Here is a 19,632-nt window from a genome sequence, read left to right as displayed (position 1 = left end):
ACCCCCTACACAGGCCTTATTTAATCAAGTTTCCCAGGGCATCTTTTACATGTCATTTGGGAATAGAAAAAGAGACAGTTTTGCTTTCTTAGCAGCCCAAATGTTTACAAAGTTTTCTAAGACACAACTCAAGGAGGTAAAACTCACTCCATTTGACAATTGATTCGACAGAGGGAAGGCTCTCAACACTTTTCCCTATAACTATCAGTCAAATCCTGCTGAGGCAACAGACTTCAGGCAAGAGCTGATGGAAGTAGATCCTTGGAAAAGAAAATCAGCAGTAGGCTGACCTAGAGGTGCCACCATGACAAGAACAACTAGGAGCAACTGTTTCTTGGCAGAATTTTTTTTTTTTTTTTTTTGGCATAGTTCTTTTAAGTCCTAGTCAATAGCCTTCCCAAGAGTAGACTGAGGTGATAAGGATCATCTGATTACCAAGACCAGCATACGCTTTAGCGGTGCTTGTGGAAGAGGCAAGGTGACTAAAAGTAAGGGTTTGAGTTCTAGCTCCTCTACTTACTAATCGTGACAAGTTAAGCACATCAATTAACCTAGGCTTCAATTTCCTCATCTGTAAAATGAGGAAAATATTTTCTCCCTTGAGATTGCTATGAGGTTTAAACGAAATAATACATATCAAATTCTTAGAACTGTATCTGGCATATAGTCAGGACTCAATAATTGGTAGCTATATTTTTTCTCCTTTGACCTTATCATCACTTTCGAAGGGAAATTCTTTAAGAGAAAAAAGAAGAGGAACAATTTGCAACTGGATAAAATGATCTTGTAATTCCCAGGAAACTTTATGCTCAGGGTTGTAGCAGTTGGGGACTGAGTCACTTCACTTCAGAAGACTTGGCCAGCCTAGAAAGTCAGGATCTTAATGCTTTGAAATTGTCTATTCTACCATATACTGATTTTCCTCAACACTACATGCTTGTTGTGCTGGTCACTTCTTAAAACTGGAGACAATCTACTTTCACCCATTAGAGTTATAAACTCAGTAGGCCTTCACAGGATCACTCTAATTTTAAACAGGGCCCTACCTTTATTTGGTAGCCCTGGTGGCACAATGGTTAAGATTTCAACTGTGTTTGAAGGACCTCTGGTGGCACAGTGGTTAAGTGCTGGGCTGCTAACCAAAAGGTTAGCAGTTTGAACATACCAGCCGCTCTGCAGGAGAAAGATGTGGCAGTCTGCTCCTATAAAGATAGCCTTGGACATCCTATGGGGCAGTTTTATTCTGTTTATTGCTACAAGTCGGAATCGACTCAACAGCAACGGTTTTGGTCTTTTTTGTTTTGTTTCACCTTTACTTACTCTAACCTACACTATCATTTTCATTGCTCTTTCTTAGACTTTTTTTTTTTTTTTTTTGCCTCCTCTATCTCTTTAGATGAATGAATCTACTAAAATGGAAAGCATTATTTGAAGTGAGGAAGAACTATATACTCACTACATGGTATCTTTTCCATCACTTCTATTCCTTAAGTCTAACACATTATTCGCTTTCTCAGTGTATAACTAGGTGCCAAGCCTCTCTGGTATCCTCTGCACCTTTCTGGAAAGGTTACAACTTTCCCTTTGGTCACAGGATTGAGAGTGGTGTCGGCGAGAATACTGTTCTCTCCAGCCCATATACCCTCAATACTAGTTTACACAAAATTTCATCACCTTTGGGTTTTGCTATGTTCATCTGGAATTCCTCATGCTCCTGTCAAAAACTTTCCTGCTCCATGGTCACCAGGCTTCCTTAATGGTTTCTGGTGAGTGACTTATATCAAAAGCTGCAAAGCCTAGATAAATTATGCCCACCAGCTTGCCCTTGCCTGCTATATTAATTCTTCTGGGGGCTTCTGACAGACTACAGATGCATATCTCTCTCCAGAAATATGGTTTTCTCTAGTTCCTTGGCCCTGTCCAATTCTTCAGGCTGACATTTCAGAGATCCCTATTAGGCTGAGCCAGGGTTCGACTCATATTCAAAGAAGTCAAGCCATTGCCTCAAAGTGGCCTGCATCCAGTAGAATGTTCTGGAAATATTCACTACTGATGATGGCGCATTCTTGTCAGTTATTTTTCTTGCTGTTGTAATCAGGCCCCAGAGGCTATTACACATGACAGAAATCAAAACGGCTACCATGCCAGCCCCTCCACATCGCCAGTAAAACAGGTGTTGCTGATAAATTACAGATTTATTAGTAGCTTTACACGCTATTCTTCAGCTCCTCCAAAACAGTGAAAGCAGTTAACACATTAACATTGCTCCATACATTCCAGTCCTTCTTTAAACAGTCCTTTCTCTCATTCCTTCTTCCACCCCCCTCCAAATAATAACATAAGCTCCAAATTTTGGGTTGCCCATCACTTTTAGCCTGGCTGAATAAAGCCTGACACTAGGAATCACACCAAAAGTCACTAAGTGACAATCCAAAGCTCACAAGTGAAAATTCTCTCCCCAGCTAATCCATTTCTCCTAACAATGCTACTTATCTGAAGAAAGTCAGGTTGCTTCCATGCAACTCCCGATTTTGGGTTCAGTGAAGTACTCCTGATATCTAGGACTCAATGCCAAATGCTCCCTACTTCTCCAGAGCAATTCCCAGTGAGGCCTCTGGTCTTCCCTGGGCGTCCCCTTTCCTTTTCTATGTATTCTGCCTTTTGAGGGGAATCGAGTAGATTCACCAACTCAAGTATAAATATCTGGGTTGTGCTCTTTATCTCAAAAACCTATAAATCTGTATCCTGATTAATTCAGGGGCAAAGAGAACTCCAGAATTGATATGGATAAGGCCCTACCTTCAGTTTTCCATTAAAATCACCAAGAGTTCCCAGACCAACAGTGATATTTATACAAGTGAACTACATTAAGGAAATCTGACACATTAAATCCAATCTTTCAAAACAGATGCACTAGATCAGTGGTTTCCAATCCTGGCTCCTAGCTAATCATCACACTCTATAGAGGACCGTTTTAAAAAAAAAAAGGTTAAGATTCCAAGGTCGCACCCCCAAGAGAGTATGATCCAGCGTGTCCAGGGTACAGCCCAACAATCTCTTTTTCAAAAGTTCCAAGGTGATTCTAATGACCAGCTGGGTTTGGGAACCATTGCTCACTTTACTGGAGTCTTGGTGGTGCAGTGGTTAAGAGCTCAGGCTGCTAAGCAAGAGGTCAGCAATTAGAATTCACCAGCCGCTCCTTGGAAACCCTATGGGACAGTTCTACTCTATCCTATAGGGTCGTTATGAGTCAGAATCAACTTGACAGCAATAGGTTAGTTTGGTTTTACTCACTTTATTAGAAGATTCACCACAGGGTTCCTTTAAATGGCTATATACCCTGTCTCATGCATTTAATATGATATTTTTAGGATTTGGTTTATCAAAGTAAATCCACATACCATTCACCAAGAACACACCTCCTACATTGGCAAAGTCTACTATGAGTTGCCATATTTAGAAAAATTACAGAACGATAACAATGTCCATTAAGGGGTCTACTCACCTCATACTTTCTGTAGTTTACCAGCAAAGCCAAGAGGACAACAGCATCATACCCATGCTCCCTACGACTTGGTGGGTGGGAGAGTATCTGTAACAAGAACCAGAAATATATAATAGTACTAACCCCTGACTCCTGGACATGCAGACAGAGAAAATTTGAGGAGATGGTTTACCCAAAAGAAAAAGAGATAACAACAGAATCGACCTACCTGTAAAATTGCCTCAAATATACTGTTGATCATTACATACTCCAAGATAGTGTTCTGACTGATGTTATCTGTCACCTGAATGTAATAAAAGGCTTTTTAAAGTTTGTACTGAGGAACTCTGATAGCTCATGTGTATCTCCTCCCCTAGCATCTAAGAGAAACAGAAAGGTTAAAACATTCTACTAGATACTTACTAGTACTAGACCTTTTACAAGCACACCAAAGCCACCAGAACTGAATAGACATATACCAGAAGGGGAGGAAATTAGCAAACTAAAACTTCCTGCATCTTTGAACTACTCTTTGTTTCTCTCATACCCTCACACAAGCATTTGCTTAACAGTTTCTTGAGTTTCATTCCTCAAACGCCCAGGAAGAGGTTTATGAATCCAGAGGTCTTCAAGCGGTGGCAGGGAAAGGGAATCACTGAAGTAAATGAACAACACTCTGCCCTCCCTCCTCCCACCAGAAATTACAGGCCAGCTTCTAACCATAAAATCAAAGCTAGAACAAATAAAAATGCTCAGAATCATGAGAACCGTTTCCAAATGAGGCCTGATAAGAAGTGCAAATCTGACAATCCAGAAGACAGTAGTTCTCCTACAGTGGTACCTCTAAAGTGATAAATATTACATTCCTGCAGGCTAGATTTACAAGTTAAAAGTTGCTCCAAAGAGTCCCCTGACAAAGAAACATGGATGGGTCACTTACGGTCACTAAGCAAAGGAGAAGTTTCAGACATAAACTCTTCAGACTTTCAGAACCTTCTGCACAAAGCAATGAATCCAAACTCTCCATCAAGTTCTGAGAAAGAGAATCATTAAGAATTAAACCATATCAAAAAACATCTATACCCTGTCTCCATCCAGCGCTGGGTTACATGGCACAGGGTAATGTAACTAACATACAACGACGCAACTAAATTATTCCCCTAGACCTTGCAAAATTAGACAAAGTAAAGGAAGACTTCAAAGTGCTTTAGAACAGTTGCACAGAATAATAAAGAATTCACTACTCTATCAAATAAATGTAGCCTACTATCCCCATATAAACCTTAAATTGAAAGGAAGTAAAAAAGGAAATAATCTTTACTGGGGCCCAGTTTTTTTTTTTTTCTTTTGTTTACTTATAATTTATACTCTTTCAAAAAGAATTTGAGGCTTAAAGCAAAAATACACATGTAACAAGACAATTAGGTAGAAATAATTAAAACCTGGGCTAATACAATTAATGATTGTGGATAAGCATTAATTAACTTTTGCTCCAAGGTTAAAAAAAGGAAACATAATGGTTAGTGATTGTATATAAGTTTCATTATTTGATAAAGCATATCACCTGATGCAGGCACACTGAACAAACAACAAAGAGACAATATCGTTATTGGCTATTACTGGCCGTATGAACCAACAAAGCTAGTTTGTTGTCCATCCTGGTCAATTCTACTTGATGGCATGATTAGAGTTTATCACTTTTACTAACAACCAGCAGAGATGCAAACTAATGAAAACACAGAAACTTAGACACTATAAAAGAGGGAAGAAGAAAAAGAAATATTCTATACGAAATGAAGAAACAGAATGGATGGAAAATTAAGAATTTAGCATGCTGGAAGGTCAAGCTGAAGGTTCAAAATAGGCTGTCTCAGTTCAATACAACAAATATGTGGTGAGAGTTTACAATATGCTAAATATTGTGCTTTCAAAGAATTTAAGAAAAAACAAGGCCGTGACTCTTGCTTTCAAAGTGCTTTTAGTTTAGTCGGAGAGAAAATTAAAGCAGTTTTAATTTAACAGTTTTTTTATGAGAGAAATGTACATGTCAAAAAACCAAACTCGCTATCATAGAGTCAATTCTGGCTCATCATGACCCTATAGGACAGAGTAGAACTGTCCCATAGGGCTTCCAAGGCTGTAATCTTTACAGAAGCTGACTGCCACATCTTTCTCCCATGGAGCAGCTGGTGGGTTTAAACCACTGACCTTTAGGTTAGCAGCTGAGCACTTTAACCACTGTGCCATCAGGGCTCCTTAGAACTATACACAGAGGAATAAAATTAGCTCAAAGGTCACCTATTCCAGGACCCCTCAAATAGATCAGCAGGAATTAAACAACACTTGAGGAGGAAAGGGATTATAGATAGGTAGTAGCGTGGCCAAAAACACATGAGGAATGAAACAGCCCTGGGTGTGGGACTGGAATACAAGCAGTTTGTTATTATAGGCATATAAAGAGTGAGGCACAGTGGTGAGAGACTGGAGAATTAAATAGGGAGCAGGATCACAAAAGTCTTAAAAAGCCAACTAAGGAGTTTGGTCTTTATCCTGTTGCTGTTGTTAGGTGCCATCGAGTCAGTTCTGACTCATACCAACCCTGTGTACAACAGAAAGAAACACTGCCTGGTCCTGCTCCAATCTCACAATCATTGTTATGCTGGAGCCCATTGTTGCAGCCATGGTGTCAATTCATCTTGCTGACCGTCTTCCTATTTTTTGCTGGCCCTCTTCTTTACCAAGCATGTCCTTCTCCAGGGATTCATCCTTTTAGTGAAAGTGATTTAATGAAGGATCTTAAGCAAGAAAGATTTGAGTGTAAGACATATCACCCTAGTGTCAGTGTGGATGACACATTTAAAGACTCTAAGTCTAGGGGATGGAGACCAATGAGGAAAAATTTATCAATTTTCTGAGGGCAGCTGCCATGTCTTATTTGACTCTGTATCCCCAAGGCCTACCATAGTGCCTGGCACATAGAAGCTCAGCAAATGTTTCTCAAAGGAATGAATGAAGGCAGCTCACCGCAATAGTCCAATGGGGACACTGGCAGTAGAGGAAAAAAAGAAAAGACAACACAGGCATGAGAAATATGAGCTGGGGTAAAATTAGCTGAATTTGGTGATCATCTTATATGAAAGATGAGGGAGAGAAAAGAGTCAAGGCTAGCTCCCAAGTTTCTGGCTTAGGAGACCAAGGAGAGAGATATGCCTATTCTGATAGGGAATGAATGATGAAGAAGAGATGTAGGGGAAACAATGAGTTCTATTTTAGATGTCAAGTAAGAGGTACCAATGAAATATATGAGTGAGTATATTTAGCAAGTACTTAGGTATACAACCCTGAGGCTCATAGGGTAAAGTTAAGGCTAAAGATAATAGATTTAGTAGTCATCAGCATATAAGTAGTAGAACTATGAGAATGAAAGAGATGTCTGGGATTTTACCATGACATGCATATGGGCTGTAAAGATAACTCTTGGTAATACATCTGTGGAAAGAGATGATGGAGAAGCTCAATATCTTCAGTAAAGGCAAAGCCAGGGGCCAACAATGGAACAGAATATCAATTTCTCATGTGCAAGTTCAAGATGAAGCTGAAGAAAATCAAAGCAAGTCCACAAGAGCCAAAGTATGACCTTGAACACATCTTGCCTGAATTTAGAGACCATCTCAAAAACAGATCTGAAGACCAGACTTAATGGTCTGACTGAGACTAGAAGGACCCCGGAGGTCATGGTCCCCAGACCTTCTTTTAGCCCAAGATAGGAACCATTCCCAAAGCCAACTCTTCAGACAGGGATTAGACTGGACTATGGGATAGGAAATGATTCTGGTGAAGAGTGAGCTTCTTAGACCAAGTAGACACATGAGACTATGTAGGCAGCTCCTGTCTGGGTGAGAAATGAGAGGGCAGAGGGGGTCAGAAGCCAGCTGAATAGACACAAAAACAGAGAGTGGAGGGAAGGAGTGTGCTGTCTCACTAGGGGGAGAGCAACTAGGAGTATATAGCAAGGTGTGTATAAATTTTTGTATGAGAGACTGACTGGATTTGTAAACTTTCACTTAAAGCACAATAAAAATTAAAAAAAAAAAAAAAAAAAACAGATCTGATGCACTGAACACTAATGACCAAAGACCAGATGAGCTGTGGGAAGCCATCAAAGGCATCATACATGAAAAAGTAAAAGGTCATTAAAAAGACAGGAAAGGAAGAAAAGACAAAAACAAACTAGATAGTAAACGAGTGTCAACTTTGGTGAAGGGAAAGACAATACACCAACACAGGGGCAGTCAGTACAACATGACCAAGGCAAAGTCATAGACGCTTCCAAGACACACCCAAACACCTCGAGGGACCGAGCTGCTAAGGCTGAGGGCTGGGGACGATGGTCCTCGGAGACATCTAGGTTTACTGGCATAAATAGTTCATAAACAAAATGCTCTACATCTTACTTTGGTGAGTAGCATCTAGGATCTTAAAAGCTTGTAAGGAGCCATCTCAGATACATCAATTAGTCCCATCCTGTCCAGAACAAAGGAGAATAAAGAAAACCAAAGACACGAGGAAAATATTAGCTCTAAGGACTAAAGGACCACATGACCCACAGCCTCTACCAGCCCGACCCCTGAAGAACTAGATGGTGCCCGGCTACCACCACTGACCACTCTGACAGGAATCTCAATAGAGAGTCCCGTACAGAGTGGGAGAAAAATGTACAACAAAACTCAAATTCACAAAAAAAGCCCAGACTTACTGGTCTGACAGAGACTAGAGAAACCGCCAAGGCTATGGCCACCGGACACCCTGCAAACTCTAAACTGAAGTTACTCCTGAAGTCCACCTTTCGGCCAAAGATTAGACAGGCCTATCAGTTACCCTTCTAACTTGGATCTGAAGCCACTTCCAGAGATCGCCTTTCAGCCGAATATCAAACAGGCCTATAAAATAAACATGAGGAAAATGCTCCTTAGAACAATCAACTATATGACACCAAAAAGGCAACGTTTGCCCAAAAGCAAAGATGAGAAGGCAGGAAGGGCCAGGAAAACCACAGGAATGGAAACAAGGAGCTCAGGGTTGAAGTGGGGAGAGTGCTAACGCATTGTGGGGATTGCAACCAATGTCGCGGAACACTTTGTGTATAAATTATTAAATGAGAAACTAATGTGTACTGTAAACTTTCACCTAAAGCACAATAAAAGTTAAAAAAAGAAGCGAGGATGGCGAGACTTTGGCTCTCTTTGGACGCATCATCAAAAAAGACCAATCATGGTAGAGGTTCTAGCCAGAGCAATTAGGCTAGAAAAAGAAATAAGGGCATCTAAATTGGTAAGGAAGAAGTAAAAGTATCCCTATTTGCAGATGACATGATCTCATACACAGAAAACTCAAAAGAATTCACAAGAATACTACTGGAACTAATAGAAGATTTCAACAAAGTATCAGGATACAAGATAAACATACAAAAATCAGTTGGATTCCTCTATATCAACGAAGAGAACTTCCAAGAGGAAATCACCAAATCAATATCATTTACAATAGCCCCCAAGAAGATAAAATACTTATGAATAAATCTAACCAGATACATAAAAGTCTTCTACAAAGAAAACTGTAAGACAGGGCTGCAAGAAACCCACATAAGCAGAAAAACATACCTTGCTCGTGGATAGGAAGACTCAACATTGTGAAAACGTTGATTCCACCCAAAGCAATCTACAGATACAATGCAATCCCGATCCAAATTTCAATGACATTTTTTAATGAGAGGGAGAAACAAATCACCAACTTCATATGGAAAGAGAAGAGGCCCTGGATAAGTAAAGCATTACTGAAGAAGAAGAACAAAGTGGAAGGCCTGGCACTACCTGATTTTAGAACTTATTACGCTGCCACGATAGTCGAAACAGTCTGGTACTGGTACAACAACAGATACATAGACCAATGAGCAGAATTGAGAATCCATACGTAAATTCATCCACCTATGAGCAGCTGGTATTTGATAAAGGCCCAAAGTCTGTTAACTGGGAAAAAGACAGTCTCTTTAACAAATAGGGCTGGCATAACTGGATATCCATCTGCAAAAAAATGAAACAAGACCCATACCTCACACCATGTACAAAAACTAACTCAAAATGGATCAAATGCCTAAATATAAAATCTAAAATGATAAATATCATGGAAGAAAAAATAGGGCCAACATCAAAGGCCTAAATATAAAATCTAAAATGATAAATATCATGGAAGAAAAAATAGGGCCAACACTAGGGGCCCTAATATGTGCCATAAACAGAATACAAACCATAAAAAATGCACTAACACCAGCAGAGAAACTAGATAACTGGGAGCTCCTAAAAATCAAACACTTACGCTCATCAAAAGAATAAAAGGACAACCTACAGACTGGGAAAAATATTTTGGCTATGACAAACCCAATCAGCGTCTAATCTCTAAAATCTACAAGATACTGTAAAACCTCAACAACAAAAAGACAAATAACTCAATTAAAAAATGAGCAAAGGACATGAACAGGCACTTCTCCAAAGAAGACATTCAGACAGCTACCAGATACATGAGGAAATGTTCACGATCATTAGCCATTAGAGAAATGCAAATCAAAACTACCATGAGATACCATCTCACTCCAACAAGGCTAGCATTAATCCAGAAAACACAAAATAATAAATGTTAGAGAGGCTGTGGAGAAACTGGAACAATTATACACTGCTGGTGGGAATGTAAAATGGAACAACCACTTTGGAAATCAATTTGGCGCTTCCTTAAAAAGCTAGAAATAGAAGTACCATATGATCCAACAATTCCACTCCTTGGAATATATCCTAGAGAAATAAGAGCCATCACACGAACATATATGCACACCCATGTTCACTGCAGCACCGTTCACAACAGCAAAAAGATGGAAACAATCTAGGTGCCCATCAATGGACTGATGGATAAACAAATTATGGTATAGTCACACAATGGAGCACTACACAACAATAAAAAAAAAAAAAAAAAACAATAAATTTGCGAAACATCTCATAACATGGATGAATCTGGAAGGCAGTCACAAAAGGACAAATACTGTATAAAACCACTATTATAAGAGCTCAAAAAAAGGTTTAAATACAGAAAACATTCTTTGATGGTTACGAGGGTGGGGAAGCAGGGGGAGGGGTATTCACTAACTAGATAGCAGACAAGAATTATCTTAGGTGAGGGGAAGGACAACACACAATACAGGGGAAGTCAGCACAACTGAACTAAACCAAAATCTAAGAAGTTTCCTGAATACGACCAAACACTTCAAGGGACAGAGTAGCGGGGGCGGGGGTCTGGGGGCCAAGGTTTCAGCGGACTTCTAAGTCAATTGGCATTAACAAAGTTTATTAAGAAAATGTCCCACATCCCACTTTTGTGAGTGGTGTCTGGGGTATTAAAAGCTAGCAAGCAGCCATCTAAGATGCATCAGTTGGTCCCAAACCACCAGGAGCAAAGAAGAATGAAGAACACCAAAGACACAGGAAAATATGAGCCCAAGAGACAGAAAAGGCCACATAAACTGGAGACTTCATCAGCCTGAGACCAGAAGAACTACAGGGTGCCCAGCTACCACTGATGACCACCCTAACAGGGAATACAACAAAGAGACCCTGATGGAGCAGGAGAAAAATGGGGTGCAGAGCTCAAATTCTAGTAAAAAGATCAGACTTAATGGTCTGATTGAGACTGGAGCAACCCCAGAAGATATGACCCCTGGATTCTCTGTTAGCCCAGAACTAAAACCATTCCCAAAGCCAACTCTTCAGACAAAGATTAGACTCGATTATAAGGCATAAGATGATACTCATGAAGAGAGTGCTTCTTAGCTCAAGTAGATACGTAAGGCTAAATGGGCAGCTCCTGTCCAGAGGTGAAATAAGAAAGCAAAAACGTACAGGAGCTGGTTGAGTGGACACGGGAAATCTGGGGTAGAAAGGAGGAGTGTGCTGTCACGTTATAGGGAGAGTAACTAGAGTCACATAACAATGTGTGTATAAATTTTTGTATGAGAAACTAACTTGAATTGTAAACTTTCACTTAAAGCACAATGAAAAATAAATAAACATCAATCCCTAGAAAAGCATATCATGGTGGGTAAGTGAAAATGAGGAAAACCCTCAATGCAATGGACTGACACAACAATGAAGATGACACAGGACCAAGCAACGTTTAGCTCTGTTTCAATGTTTAGTTCTGTTAGCAACTAACAACAACAACTAGGTACTAAACTCTTGTTTGTTTACAATTGAATATTCATAAATTTTTCTTGTAACCTAACCACTATAAGGATTCTTTGGCACATAAACAGATTTTAAGTGACAGAACAGTAGCTCGTTTTCCAAAGTTCACATTATGAACAACATTCACTTACAATAGTGTCTTAATAACACTGTAAATCATATATCTGATAAGGGACTTATATCCAGAATATATAAAAACTCTTACAACTCAGCAATAAAAAGGCAGTCCAATCTAAAAATGGGCAAAGGATTTGAAAAGATATTTCTTTAAAAAAGACATACAAATGGCCAGTAAGCACATAAAAAGATATTTAACATCATTAGTCATTAGGGAAATGCAAATCAAAACTGCAATGAAATACCACTTCACATCCACTAAACAGGCTAAAATTAAAAAAAAAAAGACAATAACGTGCTGGTGAGGATATGAAAAAATCAGAACCTTCATACATTGCCGATGGAATTATACAAAATGGTGCAGCCACTTTGGAAAATGGCTTGGCAGTTCCTCAAATGTCAAAAAGAGTTACCACACAGCCAATAATTCCACTCCTAGGTATATATTCAAGAAAATTCAAAACACACGTCTACACAAAAACTTATACACAAATGTTCATAGCAGTATTATTTATAATAACCAAAAAAGTATAAACAACCCAAATGTCCATCAACTGATGTATGGATAAACAAAAAGTACTATACATAGCCATGCAATTGAATATTATTTGACAATAAAAAGGGATGAAATATTGATACATCCTACAACAAGGATGAACCTTAAAAACATTTTGTCAACTAAAAGCAGTCAGACACAGAAGGCCACATATTGTATGATTACATTTATCTGAGATGTTGGGAATAGGCAAATCAAGAGACATAAAGTAGATTAGCAGCTGCCTGGAGCTGCCGAGGGAATGGGGAATAACTTCTAATAGGTACAGGTTTTCTTTAGGGGGTGATGAAAATGTTCTGAAGTTAGAGAACGGTAAACATACTAAAAACTATTAATTGAATTGCACACTTTAAAAGGATGAATTGTATGTGAATTACATATCAATAAAACTAGTTTTTTAAAGATAGTTTAAGTCACTGTGTTAAATCAAAAAACTTAAAAAAGTTTAGAACTAAAGATACCCTTGCATATTAACTTGCTATATTGTACTTATATTTATAAATGTTTTTGAGAATGTATGATCAAATGATACAAATAATAAACAAAACTGCTCAGTCTTTATCCTGCAGGAAAAGGATGCCTAAATTCAAATTTGAATTCGGAAATTTCCCTTTATTCAGATAAGCCAAGCCTGCAAAATATTCAATGTGATGCCAGATTCAATCATCTAATTCTGAGTCCAAATCTTTTTGTACATCTAACTGTCTGCAGATGGTATCCATGAACAGCTGTCAGAAGCAGCCATTCACAGGCACATCTGCAGCTGAGGCCTCACCTTCATGCACAGCTCTGCCTTATCAAAGCCCATCAGCATGTTGATAATGTCAAACCCAGAGGTAGACTTATTCTTCTGATGAACTCCTCGAATGAGTGCACACAAGGTCTGCAGAGATGAGAGAAAGAATTCTTTCCAGAGAGGAAATCTCAAAATTAGAAAGACACTGGATCTGTAGCCTCATATTGCAACCTCACAACTTACCTCTTAGACAGCTGACATTTTAATTTCTGTTGCTCTGAGCTCCAACACAGTCTGAGTCTTAATATGTGCATAATCCAGAAATTAAGAGAGAAACAGCAACTGAGACTCCTAATATCCTCTTTTTTATTAATTTTTTTTGTCATTCTCTTTTTAAAAATTATACTGCAGACAAGGACTAGAAGGTGATATTCAAAATTTAAAAACAGTTCTTGAGTTAGAATTATGGGATTAATGGTGTGTTCTTTTGTTTAAAATTAATTTTAGTATTTACATTACAACTTATCACTTTTAGTAACTATATTTTTAAAAATTTAAAAAGTCATATACATCCCTATATGGTAACAGCCAGTTGCTTCAAATCTTAAATTCATTATAATCCCCATCTGCTACTTACTAGCTGTGTGACCTTAAGCCAATCAGTAAACTTTTTTTTCATAATTTTTACTGTATTTTAAGTGAAAGTTTACAAACCAAGTCAGTCTCTCACACAAAAACACATATACACCTTGCTACACACTCCCGATTACTCTCCCCCTAATGAAACAACCCACTCTCCCCTCCACTCTCTCTTTTCGTGTCCATTTCGCCAGCTTCTAACCCCCTCCACCCTCTCATCTTCCCTCCAGGCAGGAGATGCCAACCTAGTCTCAAGTGTCCACCTGATCCAAGAAGCTCACTCCTCACCACCATCCCTTTCCAACCCATTGTCCAGTCCAATCCATGTCTGAATAGTTGGCTTTGGGAATGGTTCCTGTCCTGGGCCAACAGAAGGTCTGGGGGCCATGACCACTGGGGTCCTTCTAGTCTCAGTCAGACCATTAAGTCTGGTCTTATGAGAATTTGGGGTCTGCATCCCACTGCTCTCCTGCTCCTTCAGGGGTTCTCTGTCGTGTTCCCTGTCAAGGCTCTCATCGGTTGTAGCCGGGCACCATCTAGTTCTTCTGGTCTCAGGATGATGTAGTCACTGGTTCATGTGGCCCTTTCTGTCTCTTGGGCTCATAATCACCTTGTGTCCTCGGTGTTCTTCATTCTCCTTTGATCCAGGTGGGTTGAGGCCAATTGATGCATCTTAGATGGCTGCTTGCTAGCATTTAAGACCCCAGATGCCACTCTTCAAAGTGGGATGCAGAATGTTTTCTTAATAGATTTCATTATGCCAATTGACTTAGACGTCCCCTGAAACCACGGTTCCCAGACCCCTGCCCCTGCTACGCTGGCCTTCGAAGCATTCAGTTTATTCAGGAAACTGCTTTGCTTTTGGTTTAGTCCAATTGTGCTGACCTTCCCTGTATTGTGTGCTCTCTTTCCCTTCATCTAAAGTAGTTCTTATCTACTATCTAATTAGTGAATGCTCCTCTCCCACCCTCCCCCTCCCCCATCTCGTAACCACGAAAGAATGTTTTCTTCTCAGTTTAAACTATTTCTCAAGTTCTTATAATAGTGGTCTTATACAATATTTGTCCTTTTGCAACTGACTCATTTCACTCAGCATAATGCCTTCCAGGTTCCTCCATGGTATGAAATGTTTCACAGATTCCTCACTCTTCTTTATCGATGTGTAGTATTCCGTTGTGTGAATATACCATAATTTATTTATCCATTCATCCATTGATGGGCATTTTGGTTGCTCCCATCTTTTTGCTACTGTAAACGGTGCTGCAATAAACATAAACAAGCACATATCTGTTCATGTAAAGGCTTTTATTTCTCTAGGATATATTCCAAGGAGTAGGATTGCTGGATCGTATGGTAGTTCTATTTCTAGCTTTTTAAGGAAGTGCCAAATCGATTTCCAAAGTGGTTGTACCATTTGACATTCTCACCAGCAGTGTAAAAGTGTTCCAGTCTTTCCACAACCTCTCCAACATTTATTCTTTTGTGTTTTTTGGATTAATGCCAGCCTTGTTGGTATGAGATGAAATCTCATTGTAGTTTTGATCTGCATTTCTCTAATGGCTAATGATCATGAATATTTCCTCATATATCTGTTAGCTACCTGAATGTCTTTAGTGAAGTGTCTATTTGTATCTTTTGCCCATTTTTTAATTAGGTCATTTGTTTTTTTGCAGTTGAGTTTTTGCAGTATCATGTAGATTTTAGAGATCAGGTTCTGATCAGAAATGTCATAGCTAAAAACTTTTTCCCTGTCTGTAGGTAGTCTTTTTACTCTTTTGGTGAAGTCTTTGGGTGAGCGTAAGTGTTTGATTTTTAGGAGCTCCCAGTTATCTAGTTTTTCTTCTACATTCTTTATAATGTTTTGCATGCTGTTTATGCCATGTATTAGGGCTCCTAACGTTGTCCCTATTTTTTTCTTCCATGGTCTTTATCGTTTTGGATTTTATATTTAGGTCTTTGATCCATTTTGAGTTTGTTTTTGTGCATGGAGTGAGGTATGGGTCTTGTTTCATTTTTTTGCAGATGGATATCCAGTTATGCTAGCACCATTTGTTAAAAAGACAGTCTTTTCCCCACTTAACTGTTTTGGGGCCTTTGTCAAATATCATCTGCCCACATGTGGATGGATTTATGTCTGTATTCTCAATTCTGTTCCATTGGTCCATGTATCTGTTGTTGTACCAGTACCAGTCTGTTTTGACTACTGTGGCGGTACAATAGGTTCTCAAATCAGGTAAAGTAAGGCCTCCCACTTCGTTCTTCTTTTTCAGTAATGCCTTCTTTATCCGGGGCCTCTTTCCCTTCCATATGAAGTTGGTGATTTGTTTCTCCATCTCATTAAAGAATGTTGTTGGGATTTGGATTGGAATTGCATTAAATGTATAGATCGCTTTTGGTAGAATAGACATTTTTATAGTGTTAAGTCTTCCTATCCACGAGCAAGGTATGTTCTTTCACTTATGTAAGTCCAATCAGTAAACTTTTAATACCTTAGTTTTCTCATCTATAAAGTGAGAAGGACAAATAATAGAAACCAACTCATAGGGACACTATGAGGATTATGTGAGTTAAGGCAGTAAAGCACTTGAACAGTTTCAAACAGCCCCTGAACACACTTCCAGGAACTTTGTTAAGGCTCGAAAAGTGTTAACTGTAAAGACATTTATAATATCAGAATAATATACTATATTTTTTACGTAATAATAATGTAATATATTTTGGGGGGCCCAAGTGAGTGGCTTCAAGTCAATTCATTTCCACTGAACTAACAACATTTTACATTTCCTGCCCCCACAGGAGGCCACTGCAATTACTGGAAGTACAATTTCCAACTTTCATCCAGTCCCTACCACTGCGATGCTCACAATGTGGAACTTACTGCGTGAAAGGTTAACAAAGCCACAGGATAAACCTGGTCCATCTTTCTGGGACATCAACTCAAGAGGTAAATATTATTCCCATTCTATAGGTGAGAAAACTGAGGCTCACAAAGCAATTTGCTTAACCATTAAATTAGAAACCTAAACCCAATCTAACAAAAATTCCAATAAAATCCTTTATCTGCCATGGATTCTTCATATTTTAAACTTGTCAATAACTGCCCAAAGTACAACATGGGCTATACTGAACCCATTAGACTATAAACTCTAGAAGCTTTATTCAACATTTATTCAACAATAATTTACTTCCAGAATGCCAACTATACGCCAGACTTTGTTCTATTCCCTAGAAATAAAGTACTAAATGAAACTATCAAAGTCGTTAATATACATATTCCCACCACCTAGCTCAATGCTTGGCACATTCAAGAAATAGTTGCTGAATGAATCTTACTCATGGTCATACCACTTACCACTAAGAACAGTGATTCTTAGTGGTTTTTGAGTTAAAAACCCTTTTCAGAATCTGACAAAAGCCCTCTCTCCAGAAAAAAATGGTCATATGCACATAAAATATCATACATATGCACATAAAATATCATACATATGCACAAGGACTCCCCGAAACCTCAGATTAAGAACTCCTAATCTAGTGAGAAAATACTGTACTAAGAATCTCTTCAGGATTTTGCTGTAGACTAAGCACCTTTGCCTTAGTTTTTCTCTCTATATCTTCCTTTCCTCAAGTAAGAGGAAGAATTCTGTCAAACAATCTACCTTGGTGTTAGACCAAATTATATAAACAGACAAGATTACTACTATAAGCATCAATTTGTTTAAACCAAGTCAATGGCTAAAAACACATGGCATTAAATATTTGATGAAAGAGTGAAGAAAGAAAGAAAAAAGAAAAGAAAGTGGAGGGAGAGAGGAATGAGAAAAGGGAGGGAGGGAGGGGAGGGGGGAGGCCAGAAAAGAAGGAAACCTCGTATCTAAGGGCAATTCTAATTTCCTCAGGCTCCAACACATTCTGTTACAATTCCTTTCTCCTGTTAAACATGACTTCCCCAGTCTCCCAGACTTGTACCTGCAATGCATTGACAACTCGAATTGGATGCTCCTCTCCCAGAGCCTGGATGCAGTGTTGAAATAAGCAATTAATATTGTCTTTGATCTTCATTAACTCCTCACCATCAAGAGATTCCAACTTGCCTTCTAAGTACTCTAAATTCACCTGCCAAGGAAACAACAAAGGCCTTAGTGCATTTTTAGTGTAGTACCCAGAACACATGAGAAGTTATAGGAGAAGAATATCAGTTACCAGGAAAATCCACAGATGCCACCAAGTCTTACCTTCATGAGGAAGAGCTCCTCCCAAAACCGAGGACTGCATTTACTGGGGTCCTCTGTCTGAAATCAGAAAATAATCAAGTTTAACAACCCTAGCTATCACCGAAAGCATTAAATGTACATTTAGGAGGGTCATTATATAGTTGATCTTACCTTTCAAAATTAACTTCGAAAATGCCTAGTCATTCTAAACTGCCTTAGGGGGAAAGAAAACAAGTCTTTTTTTCAAACAGAAGACACTATGCATGAATACATATTCCCTGAACCAAAAATTACATAATGGTTCAAGGAATTACCCTCAAACTTTTCTCTTCTAGCAAGCAGTGAACCTAAACAACTAAATAAGTTAGTCCCATTGTGACATGCCCCCCCTTGCGTTTTTATGGTGTTCAATTTTCAAAGACCTTTTAAATACATTAAATACAGTGGCCTGGTGAGCCACGTAAGATGGATATTATTATCAACCCCCTTTTAGGAAAGAGGGTCCACAAAGTTAAGTGATGTGCCCAAGTGCAGGAGCCAAAACCCAGGTCACCTAAGTACTACAGCAATGGTTTTTATAACATCCTGTGTTGACTATTTCTATTTGTCCTCCTATATGTATTTGGAGCCCTGGTGGCATAGTGGTTAAGCGTTCAGGCTGCTAATCAACAGGTTGGCAGTTCGAATCCACCAGCTGCTCCCTGGAAACTCTATGGGGCAGTTCTACTCTGTCCTATAGGGTCGTTATGAGTCAGAATCAACCTGATGGCAACAGGTTTGGGTTTTTTTATGTTTAGTCCTCTATACTGAACCTTTATATGCTCTTAATTCAAATTGGTCCAAATGATGAGCAAAATTATGCTACCAGGATCCAAAATTTCTTAGCAATAATTTTCAAATAGAAATTTTAGGAAGTCAGAAGTTTCTGGTTAACGGGTGAAATAAGAAAAGAGAATCCATACTTCATGGGAAGGTTAATGATATAAAATCAGTAGATCAACGGCCCACCATCACCTTACCTTGAGTTGACCTTTTTCAATTACTAACAAGAACTAATGTCTTCATTAATTAAGACCGCCTTATCTAATAAGAAAATAATGTACTAAGAATCTTTAATTGAGGGTGGCATACAGGAGCATTACTATACAGACGCATCACTTCTGACCTTCTTATAAGGTCTTCAATTATTGAGTTCTATCCCTTTCTCTCAAGTCCTGCTCCCCAGAAGGGTCATATTTTGACACTCACACTTGCTATATCATTTTGTTCTCTACATATGAGACTCAGGGAACTCATGGAGTTGGCACTTTCTATAACAAAAGCTCACTCAAGCAGGAGTTGTATGTATACCAAGCTTGCTTAACACAGAAAGAGCCCTAATAAGATCCTAGTACCTACTCACTTTCTCTGTATACCACTGATACTAAGCTGGGAAATTCTGTATTAAATTCTGTCAAAATCTGCTAGTTCACCTGTAGAGTTAATTCTCTAATGCTTGTCAATAGTTAAATGTTTTATTTGATCACATTACTTATTCTGAGCCATGTGACAAAGTTGAAAGAGTAAGAACTTGGAAGTCAGACGCTTGGGTTCAAATCAAGGCTCCA

General features: G+C 38.8%; 1 protein-coding gene across 10 annotated transcripts in view; it reads right to left on the bottom strand.

The window, feature by feature from the left end:
- ARMH3 (armadillo like helical domain containing 3) overlaps positions 1-19,632 on the bottom strand; it is a 219,318-nt gene that overhangs the window by 179,434 nt on the left and 20,252 nt on the right. For 6 of the 10 annotated variants that reach the window (XM_023546793.2, XM_023546794.2, XM_064269405.1 and 3 more), the window contains 6 exons: positions 18,047-18,103; positions 17,781-17,927; positions 13,215-13,322; positions 4,425-4,517; positions 3,714-3,788; positions 3,506-3,592 (listed from right to left, as the gene is read on the bottom strand). In XM_023546793.2, the coding sequence (XP_023402561.1) occupies positions 3,506-3,592; positions 3,714-3,788; positions 4,425-4,517; positions 13,215-13,322; positions 17,781-17,927; positions 18,047-18,103 (567 nt within the window). Of the gene's footprint in view, positions 1-3,505; positions 3,593-3,713; positions 3,789-4,424; positions 4,518-13,214; positions 13,323-13,418; positions 13,476-17,780; positions 17,928-18,046; positions 18,104-18,196; positions 19,617-19,632 lie in introns of those variants that run through there. The other 4 variants (XM_064269403.1, XM_023546795.2, XM_023546796.2 and 1 more) reach the window with 4 other exon arrangements.

The sequence above is a fragment of the Loxodonta africana genome, chromosome 16 (genome assembly GCF_030014295.1).
Source record: "Loxodonta africana isolate mLoxAfr1 chromosome 16, mLoxAfr1.hap2, whole genome shotgun sequence".
NCBI classification, from domain to species: Eukaryota; Metazoa; Chordata; class Mammalia; order Proboscidea; family Elephantidae; genus Loxodonta; species Loxodonta africana.
The sequence above is the reverse complement of the archived record's forward strand: the minus strand, read 5'-3'. Positions and strand labels throughout refer to the sequence as shown.